The sequence below is a fragment of the Gigantopelta aegis genome, chromosome 13, assembly GCF_016097555.1.
Source record: "Gigantopelta aegis isolate Gae_Host chromosome 13, Gae_host_genome, whole genome shotgun sequence".
Classification (NCBI taxonomy): domain Eukaryota; kingdom Metazoa; phylum Mollusca; class Gastropoda; order Neomphalida; family Peltospiridae; genus Gigantopelta; species Gigantopelta aegis.
Window position 1 is genome coordinate 13469035 of NC_054711.1, and position 11270 is coordinate 13480304.

At 38.3% G+C, this 11270-nt stretch overlaps 1 protein-coding gene across 1 annotated transcript in view; it reads left to right on the plus strand.

Annotated features, from left to right (window-relative positions):
- Positions 1 to 9872, plus strand: part of LOC121387147 (multiple epidermal growth factor-like domains protein 10) — an 18612-nt gene extending 8740 nt beyond the window's left edge. Inside the window, exon 5 of the mRNA XM_041518171.1 lies at positions 9760 to 9872. Coding sequence (XP_041374105.1) covers positions 9760 to 9872 — 113 coding nt within the window. The remainder of the gene's footprint in view (positions 1 to 9759) is intronic.
- The last annotated feature ends 1398 nt before the right edge of the window (positions 9873 to 11270 follow it).

The following is an 11270-nucleotide window of genomic DNA, read 5'->3' on the forward strand; positions in this document are numbered from 1 at the left end:
CCGAGGTATGTATTATCCTGTCTGTTCCATTGCTACTAATGGAAATAGGTAGGTTTAAATCGTCGAGTGTTATATATTTCTATTGTCATAAACATACAAGAGGGTGTGGGGGGGGGGGGGGGGGGACGCAGGGGCAACTGCCCCCTCCCCAGTGCTAAAGAATGTCCTTAAATTAGGGCAAAAACGACAGAAATATTCAAAATGAGCTGGCCTGAAACCTTTTCACCATGTATTTTCATAATTCCGTTCACACTGTTTATGCAGACACTGACAGTGTCCTAATTATTGTCCTATGGATATCTACAGCGGATACCAGTGTATTTAAAACTATTTGTTTCCATTCTGTATTCACACCCTGGACACACAGACAAATGCATATAAACCCAAACCTTGACATAAACACGCAACCAAACGAGTCAACCCCGTTAAGTTCAATGTTTAAACACAAAGTCGTACATGCTACACTATCATACATTTGTTATTATTGTTCACAATATTTGCCCCTTTAAAAACAACTATTTGTATAACACTGTAACTTAGTGTGCATTTTCATGGGCTGGAACTAGGGTCTGTCCCTTTAAAAACAACTATTTGTATAACACTGTAACTTAGTGTGCATTTTCATGGGCTAACTAGGGTCTGTCCCTTTATTTGTATAACACTGTAACTTAGTGTGCATTTTCATGGGCTGGAACTAGGGTCTGTCCCTTTAAAAACAACTATTTGTATAACACTGTAACTTAGTGTGCATTTTCATGGGCTGGAACTAGGGTCTGTCCCTTTAAAAACAACTATTTGTATAACACTGTAACTTAGTGTGCATTTTCATGGGCTGGAACTAGGGTCTGTCCCTTTAAAAACAACTATTTGTATAACACTGTAACTTAGTGTGCATTTTCATGGGCTGGAACTAGGGTCTGTCCCTTTAAAAACAACTATTTGTATAACACTGTAACTTAGTGTGCATTTTCATGGGCTGGAACTAGGGTCTGTCCCTTTAAAAACAACTATTTGTATAACACTGTAACTTAGTGTGCATTTTCATGGGCTGGAACTAGGGTCTGTCCCTTTAAAAAAAACAACTATTTGTATAACACTGTAACTTAGTGTGCATTTTCATAGGGCTGGAACTAGGGTCTAGGGTCTGTCCTTTAAAAACAACTATTTGTATAACACTGTAACTTAGTGTGCATTTTCATGGGCTGGAACTAGGGTCTGTCTCTTTAAAACAAAACTATTTGTATAACACTGTAACTTAGTGTGCATTTTCATGGGCTGGAACTAGGGTCTGTCCCTTTAAAAACAACTATTTGTATAACACTGTAACTTAGTGTGCATTTTCATGGGCTGGAACTAGGGTCTGTCCCTTTAAAAACAACTATTTGTATAACACTGTAACTTAGTGTGCATTTTCATGGGCTGGAACTAGGGTCTGTCCCTTTAAAAACAACTATTTGTATAACACTGTAACTTAGTGTGCATTTTCATGGGCTGGAACTAGGGTCTGTCCCTTTAAAAACAACTATTTGTATAACACTGTAACTTAGTGTTGGGCTGGAACTAGGGTCTGTCCCTTTAAAAACAACTATTTGTATAACACTGTAACTTAGTGTGCATTTTCATGGGCTGGAACTAGGGTCTGTCCCTTTAAAAACAACTATTTGTATAACACTGTAACTTAGTGTGCATTTTCATGGGCTGGAACTAGGGTCTGTCCCTTTAAAAACAACTATTTGTATAACACTGTAACTTAGTGTGCATTTTCATGGGCTGGAACTAGGGTCTGTCCCTTTAAAAACAACTATTTGTATAACACTGTAACTTAGTGTGCATTTTCATGGGCTGGAACTAGGGTCTGTCCCTTTAAAAACAACTATTTGTATAACACTGTAACTTAGTGTGCATTTTCATGGGCTGGAACTAGGGTCTGTCCCTTTAAAAACAACTATTTGTATAACACTGTAACTTAGTGTGCATTTTCATGGGCTGGAACTAGGGTCTGTCCCTTTAAAAACAACTATTTGTATAACACTGTAACTTAGTGTGCATTTTCATGGGCTGGAACTAGGGTCTGTCCCTTTAAAAACAACTATTTGTATAACACTGTAACTTAGTGGCTGCATTTTTAAAAACATATTTGGAAACTAGGGTCTGGAACTGTGTCCCTTTAAAAACAACTATTTGTATAACACTGTAACTTAGTGTGCATTTTCATGGGCTGGAACTAGGGTCTGTCCCTTTAAAAACAACTATTTGTATAACACTGTAACTTAGTGTGCATTTTCATGGGCTGGAACTAGGGTCTGTCCCTTTAAAAACAACTATTTGTATAACACTGTAACTTAGTGTGCATTTTCATGGGCTGGAACTAGGGTCTGTCCCTTTAAAAACAACTATTTGTATAACACTGTAACTTAGTGTGCATTTTCATGGGCTGGAACTAGGGTCTGTCCCTTTAAAAACAACTATTTGTATAACACTGTAACTTAGTGTGCATTTTCATGGGCTGGAACTAGGGTCTGTCCCTTTAAAAACAACTATTTGTATAACACTGTAACTTAGTGTGCATTTTCATGGGCTGGAACTAGGGTCTGTCCCTTTAAAAACAACTATTTGTATAACACTGTAACTTAGTGTGCATTTTCATGGGCTGGAACTAGGGTCTGTCCCTTTAAAAACAACTATTTGTATAACACTGTAACTTAGTGTGCATTTTCATGGGCTGGAACTAGGGTCTGTCCCTTTAAAAAACACAACTATCTGTATAACTACACTGTAACTTAGTGTGCATTTTCATGGGCTGTGCATTTTCATGGGCTGGAACTAGGGTCTGTCCCTTTAAAAACAACTATTTGTATAACACTGTAACTTAGTGTGCATTTTCATGGGCTGGAACTAGGGTCTGTCCCTTTAAAAACAACTATTTGTATAACACTGTAACTTAGTGTGCATTTTCATGGGCTGGAACTAGGGTCTGTCCCTTTAAAAACAACTATTTGTATAACACTGTAACTTAGTGTGCATTTTCATGGGCTGGAACTAGGGTCTGTCCCTTTAAAAACAACTATTTGTATAACACTGTAACTTAGTGTGCATTTTCATGGGCTGGAACTAGGGTCTGTCCCTTTAAAAACAACTATTTGTATAACACTGTAACTTAGTGTGCATTTTCATGGGCTGGAACTAGGGTCTGTCCCTTTAAAAACAACTATTTGTATAACACTGTAACTTAGTGTGCATTTTCATGGGCTGGAACTAGGGTCTGTCCCTTTAAAAACAACTATTTGTATAACACTGTAACTTAGTGTGCATTTTCATGGGCTGGAACTAGGGTCTGTCCCTTTAAAAACAACTATTTGTATAACACTGTAACTTAGTGTGCATTTTCATGGGCTGGAACTAGGGTCTGTCCCTTTAAAAACAACTATTTGTATAACACTGTAACTTAGTGTGCATTTTCATGGGCTGGAACTAGGGTCTGTCCCTTTAAAAACAACTATTTGTATAACACTGTAACTTAGTGTGCATTTTCATGGGCTGGAACTAGGGTCTGTCCCTTTAAAAACAACTATTTGTATAACACTGTAACTTAGTGTGCATTTTCATGGGCTGGAACTAGGGTCTGTCCCTTTAAAATACAACTATTTGTATAACACTGTAACTTAGTGTGCATTTTCATGGGCTGGAACTAGGGTCTGTCCCTTTAAAAACAACTATTTGTATAACACTGTAACTTAGTGTGCATTTTCATGGGCTGGAACTAGGGTCTGTCCCTTTAAAAACAACTATTTGTATAACACTGTAACTTAGTGTGCATTTTCATGGGCTGGAACTAGGGTCTGTGGAACTAGGGTCTGTCCCTTTAAAAACAACTATTTGTATAACACTGTAACTTAGTGTGCATTTTCATGGGCTGGAACTAGGGTCTGTCCCTTTAAAAACAACTATTTGTATAACACTGTAACTTAGTGTGCATTTTCATGGGCTGGAACTAGGGTCTGTCCCTTTAAAAACAACTATTTGTATAACACTGTAACTTAGTGTGCATTTTCATGGGCTGGAACTAGGGTCTGTCCCTTTAAAAACAACTATTTGTATAACACTGTAACTTAGTGTGCATTTTCATGGGCTGGAACTAGGGTCTGTCCCTTTAAAAACAACTATTTGTATAACACTGTAACTTAGTGTGCATTTTCATGGGCTGGAACTAGGGTCTGTCCCTTTAAAAACAACTATTTGTATAACACTGTAACTTAGTGTGCATTTTCATGGGCTGGAACTAGGGTCTGTCCCTTTAAAAACAACTATTTGTATAACACTGTAACTTAGTGTGCATTTTCATGGGCTGGAACTAGGGTCTGTCCCTCTGTCCCTTTAAAATTTGTATAACACTGTAACTTAGTGTGCATTTTCATGGGCTGGAACTAGGGTCAACTATTTGTATAACACTGTAACTTAGTGTGCATTTTCATGGGCTGGAACTAGGGTCTGTCCCTTTAAAATACAACTATTTGTATAACACTGTAACTTAGTGTGCATTTTCATGGGCTGGAACTAGGGTCTGTCCCTTTAAAAACAACTATTTGTATAACACTGTAACTTAGTGTGCATTTTCATGGGCTGGAACTAGGGTCTGTCCCTTTAAAAACAACTATTTGTATAACACTGTAACTTAGTGTGCATTTTCATGGGCTGGAACTAGGGTCTGTCCCTTTAAAAACAACTATTTGTATAACACTGTAACTTAGTGTGCATTTTCATGGGCTGGAACTAGGGTCTGTCCCTTTAAAAACAACTATTTGTATAACACTGTAACTTAGTGTTTTCATGGGCATTTGTCATATTTGTATAACACTGGTGTGCTGGAACTAGGGTCTGTCCCTTTAAAAACAACTATTTGTATAACACTGTAACTTAGTGTTGGGCTGGAACTAGGGTCTGTCCCTTTAAAAACAACTATGTGTATAACACTGTAACTTAGTGGCATTTTCTTGGGCTGGAACTAGGGTCTGTCCCTTTAAAAACAACTATTTGTATAACACTGTAACTTAGTGTGCATTTTCATGGGCTGGAACTAGGGTCTGTCCCTTTAAAAACAACTATTTGTATAACACTGTAACTTAGTGTGCATTTTCATGGGCTGGAACTAGGGTCTGTCCCTTTAAAAACAACTATTTGTATAACACTGTAACTTAGTGTGCATTTTCATGGGCTGGAACTAGGGTCTGTCCCTTTAAAAACAACTATTTGTATAACACTGTAACTTAGTGTGCATTTTCATGGGCTGGAACTAGGGTCTGTCCCTTTAAAAACAACTATTTGTATAACACTGTAACTTAGTGTGCATTTTCATGGGCTGGAACTAGGGTCTGTCCCTTTAAAAACAACTATTTGTATAACACTGTAACTTAGTGTGCATTTTCATGGGCTGGAACTAGGGTCTGTCCCTTTAAAAACAACTATTTGTATAACACTGTAACTTAGTGTGCATTTTCATGGGCTGGAACTAGGGTCTGTCCCTTTAAAAACAACTATTTGTATAACACTGTAACTTAGTGTGCATTTTCATGGGCTGGAACTAGGGTCTGTCCCTTTAAAAACAACTATTTGTATAACACTGTAACTTAGTGTGCATTTTCATGGGCTGGAACTAGGGTCTGTCCCTTTAAAAACAACTATTTGTATAACACTGTAACTTAGTGTGCATTTTCATGGGCTGGAACTAGGGTCTGTCCCTTTAAAAACAACTATTTGTATAACACTGTAACTTAGTGTGCATTTTCATGGGCTGGAACTAGGGTCTGTCCCTTTAAAAACAACTATTTGTATAACACTGTAACTTAGTGTGCATTTTCATGGGCTGGAACTAGGGTCTGTCCCTTTAAAAACAACTATTTGTATAACACTGTAACTTAGTGTGCATTTTCATGGGCTGGAACTAGGGTCTGTCCCTTTAAAAACAACTATTTGTATAACACTGTAACTTAGTGTGCATTTTCATGGGCTGGAACTAGGGTCTGTCCCTTTAAAAACAACTATTTGTATAACACTGTAACTTAGTAGTGCATTTTCATGTGCATTTTCATGGGCTGGAACTAGGGTCTGTCCCTTTAAAAACAACTATTTGTATAACACTGTAACTTAGTGTGCATTTTCATGGGCTGGAACTAGGGTCTGTCCCTTTAAAAACAACTATTTGTATAACACTGTAACTTAGTGTTGGGCTGGAACTAGGGTCTGTCCCTTTAAAAACAACTATTGTATAACACTGTAACTTAGTGTTGGGCTGGAACTAGGGTCTGTCCCTTTAAAAACAACTATTTGTATAACACTGTAACTTAGTGTGCATTTTCATGGGCTGGAACTAGGGTCTGTCCCTTTAAAAACAACTATTTGTATAACACTGTAACTTAGTGTGCATTTTCATGGGCTGGAACTAGGGTCTGTCCCTTTAAAAACAACTATTTGTATAACACTGTAACTTAGTGTGCATTTTCATGGGCTGGAACTAGGGTCTGTCCCTTTAAAAACAACTATTTGTATAACACTGTAACTTAGTGTGCATTTTCATGGGCTGGAACTAGGGTCTTTCAGTAGGCGTTTACTCACAAGATGTGCGTGAAGTATGTTGTCTTCTAATATTACGTTATTCAGTAAAATACCCATTGCGTTATAGTTATACGTGTATGCCTTTTAGTGCATCTGAAACCTATGAAGGTGTGACTGGTTGATTTACCGGAATGGAGCTTTATGCATCACCTACGTCTAGCGTATATCTTATGTTTGCTTGGAGTCACAGGACCCAGACTCAGTATTTGCTCACACTTGTTTTTTTGTATTCAGTCTGGCCGCGATGTGATAAAGTATTCAAGTTATTTCTATTTGTCGTATCCTGTATCTTTTTGGACAGAGCCGTGACATTTATTGGGGAGGCGAGGGGCGGGTTGTAGCCCAGTGGTAAAGCGCTCGCTTGATGCGCGGTCGGTCTAAGATCGAACCCGGCGGTAGGACAGTTGCACTATTTCTCGTTCTAGCCAATGCACCACAACTGGTATATCAAAGGCCGTGGTATGTGCTATCCTGTCTGTAGGATCGAGCATAGAAAAGATCCCTTGCTACCTGAAAAATGTAGCGGGTTTCCTCTATAAGACGATATGTCAGAATTACCAAATGTTTGACACCCAATAGCCGATGTGCTCTAGAGGTGTCGTTAAACAAAACAAACTTCATGGTGAAGTCGGTACTGGAGTTTGTGTGTGTGTGGGGTGGGGATGGGGTGGGGTGGGGGATGTAGGGTATATCTGCGGGTCAAGACTGCGATGTTTTGCGCACTTGCTAGGATCGACCATGTCGATGGTCCCATTGGGCTATTTCTCATTCCAGCCAGTGTACCACGACTGGTATATCAAAGACCATGGTATCTTGTGTGGGACGATGCATTTAGAAGATCCCTTGCTACAAATGGAATATTTTTAGCAGAATTCCTAAGACTATACGTCAAACTTACCAAATGTTTGGCATCCAATTCCCGATGATTAATATATCAATGTGCTCTAATAGTGTCGTTAAACAAAAATAACCTTTTTAGAGCACCCGTTTTAAAATGATAGAAAAACCAAACAACCGTGTACAAATTATTGCCCCTGACGGATTCTGAAATGTATACGAATCATTAATTATCATCAGTCCCTGAACCATTGAAGGATATAGGTGCGCAAATACAGTTTAAGCCAGTTATATGTATACGCCCTCTTTTAAAGTTTCTATCCGAATGGGCAAAGAACAATGCCAAAGAGAAAAGGTGCGCAATTTTGATTAAGGAAATTTGGCGCAATTTTGAACTGTCGGTCAAAATCCAGAGATACCTGACAGTGGAACATGGCTATTTATATACACACACGACTGCTGCACTATTTTCTTTTGTAATTAGTTGTGCGCCAAGATACAGTATTGCCTTAGGCTAATGGCAGATTCATACTCATCATGTTACAGATTCAATTATACTCCATTTAAAATTTCATATTGTTTTGGTGTATTTCTGGCGAATATATTAATACATAGTATTGTCAGTTTTCTCGATAAAACGTTTTTTTCCTTTTGAGGGCATAATACACCAAAGAGTTAGATGTCACTATGTTATCAAATTAAAAGTTCAAGTTCTTTACTTCCGTAAGTTATACAACTTATAAGTTTTATAATAAAAGCAGCAAATTATAATAAATACATACTTACAATATTTGATAATGGTGTGTGTTTTAGGAGTGTGTGTGGGGGGGGGGGGGGGGGGGGGGCTTTAGCACTATCTAAAAACATATAACAAAAAACGAAATAAACCATACATAGATGCATGATAAATAATTACGTGGGTAGCAATAAGGAAGGAAGGAAACGTTCTATTTAACGACGCCACTCAACACATTTCATTTACGGTCATATGGCGTCGGACATATGGTTAAGGACCACGCAGATATTGAGAGGAAACCCGCTGTCGCCACTTCATAGGCTACATTTTTCGATTAGCAGCAAGGGATCTTTTATATGCACCATGCCACAGACAAGATAATACATACCACGGTCTTTGATATTCCAGTCGTGGTACACTGGCTGGAGCGAGAAATAGCCTAATGGTCCCACTGACGGGGGTCGATCCCAGACCGACCGCGCATCAAGCGAATGCTTTATCACTGGCCCCTTGGGAGCACAAAATAATAATGAAATAATATAAAATTAAAAACACGAAGTGTCCATCGGTAGGAATCGAACCTACATATACACATGCATGTATATAACTACATACATACAATCGCCCCCCTGCCCCGGAATCGATCACTGACTATGCCAGAGGCCGAGTCCGGGGTGGGCGTGCCTGAACCTTAATTGGATATGTGAACGTTAATAAAGATCCCACTTCCCACATACAATCGAATGAATAGAACAGACAAGAATAGATGTTTAACGACACCCAGCACGAAATATACATTGGCTATTGGGTGACAAACTATTGTAAAGGCAAAACACGAAGTGATGATCCACACAATCAGATGAATGCATATGACAGCAACACCTCATTGTATGTACCGTTATTCACAATTGTTTCTATATCCTTGTTATTAAGCACACATTTTCAATTAGAACTTCTAGAATTAACTTTCTTAAAAACAAAAATCATGGGCACTTAGCTTAGAGCAGGAGTTAACGTTTCACGTACACCATCAATTTGGCCATGTTTAGCAAATACAACAACAACGACAACAATAACAACCCAAAAAGAAAACAGGATAAAACAAAAACTTACATCATTTGTATGTATCTAAACGCCTGTTATCTTATCATAATCATGCTAATGCTACGGAATCTTTCGTACTGCAAAATGTATTGACTGAGCTTTAACTGTTGTATGAATATCAGTAGAACTGACACAACATTGCACTAGCGCATACGATATGTATAATCTGAAATGAAAAAAGAAATTGTCTGTCCAGGAAAACGATTAGTGTAGTAGGCTTGCAGCTTCCATTTTTTGCTATTGAAACCCATTGGTATGACCTAGTAACAGCCATGCTTAAAGCTGATAATCTAAACCACGAACGAATGAATAAATGTGTAACGATACCCCAGAATACACAGTGTATCTGTTAAGGGTAAACAAAGGAAAGTTTCGAATGGCTGAAACATTACACCTCCGAGACGGGTAATACTTTATAAAGTAGGCTTCATCGTATTTTCGCACAAAACTACATAATTGTTGAATGACACCAGGTTACTTACCACAAAACACTTGCAATAAGCAGCACAAGAAGAATCGCTGCGACCACGGCAAGAGCAATGGTGGCGATATAATACCTGTTGCCCTCGGGACCAGTGACAGCTAGGGAATGCACACAGTAATAGGAATCAATGTATCGTAGTAACAAATGCTTAACCGAAATGTTATTATTCAAGGTTAGTGGTAGTCGTAATATATCAAATTAGGGAAACGCACACACGCACGCACGCACGCACACACACAGAGAGAGAGAGAGAGAGAGAGAGAGAGAGAGAGAGAGAGAGAGAGAGAGAGAGAGAGAGAGAGAGAGAGAGAGAGAGAGAATTGAAAGTTGACGTTTTTTATCAGTAAATCGCAAATTCAAACAATAAAAATGATTCAAAACAAAACTATAACAACTGTATGATCAACATAATGGAAAAGATTGACAGAAATAATGTTCCACAGTGATTAATCGACCTTCCTGGAAATTGTTAAAATCGAGAATGACACCCCACGCACATGTACGTGCGTGATGCACGTGAAAACTATGGAATGTGTTTCAGTGTGTTGATAAACAGACCTAAACGTTCTTTACTAGGATGTTTGTGGTCAAAATGTATGTTCAGTCTAATAGCTGATATTAGCATTAATATTTCAGGTTCCCCTAGTTTGTTTGAAGAGTATATATGTTTAATGATTTGCATGTTTAGCCTATATCATTTTGTCCCTAATAGATATCTAATATAAAAAATATAACCACTAAAATGTTATGTGAAAGTTTACTTGTACCATATACGGTTATTAGTAGTGGCAGCCTTGTTTCTTGAAATTAAAGAAATTTGTGGTGTTGTTTTTTTTCAATATATTTGGCCTATACCATTTTGCCTTTATATTCTCAATGTAACCATTAAAATGGTATGTGAACGTTTTCCGTTTATATAACGTTTAAAACTGACTCTCAGTTTTCACTTTACAGAAATATATTTAATCAGCAAACAGTGATGATTGCTAATACTTCTGTTATGCTTACCGAAACATTTTAATTTAATGTCTTCAATTCAATTAAATATTAAAAATAGCTCATCATATATATGAAACAACTAATTAAAAGGTGAAAACAACGTTGCTAATTTTCAAAACATCCCAATTTTGTACACAAGTACGTGTATGGGCTGAATGCCACAGCGATGTAGCAAACTGCTGGATCAAATGGAAATTGAACACATTTTGTTTACGGTTATATGGCGTCAGAACATATGGTTAAGGACCACGTGGATATTGAGAGAGGAAACCCGCTGTCGCCACTTCAGGGGCTACTGTTTTCGATTAGCAGCAAGGAATCTTTTATATGCACCATCCCATAGACAGGATAGCACATACCACGGCCTTTGATGTACCAGTCGTTGTGCACTGGCTGGGACGAGAAATAGCCCACTGACGGGGATAGATCCCAAACCGACCGTGCATCAAGCGAGCGCTTTACCACTGGGCTACGTCTCGCCCCCAGCATACAGATTATTAA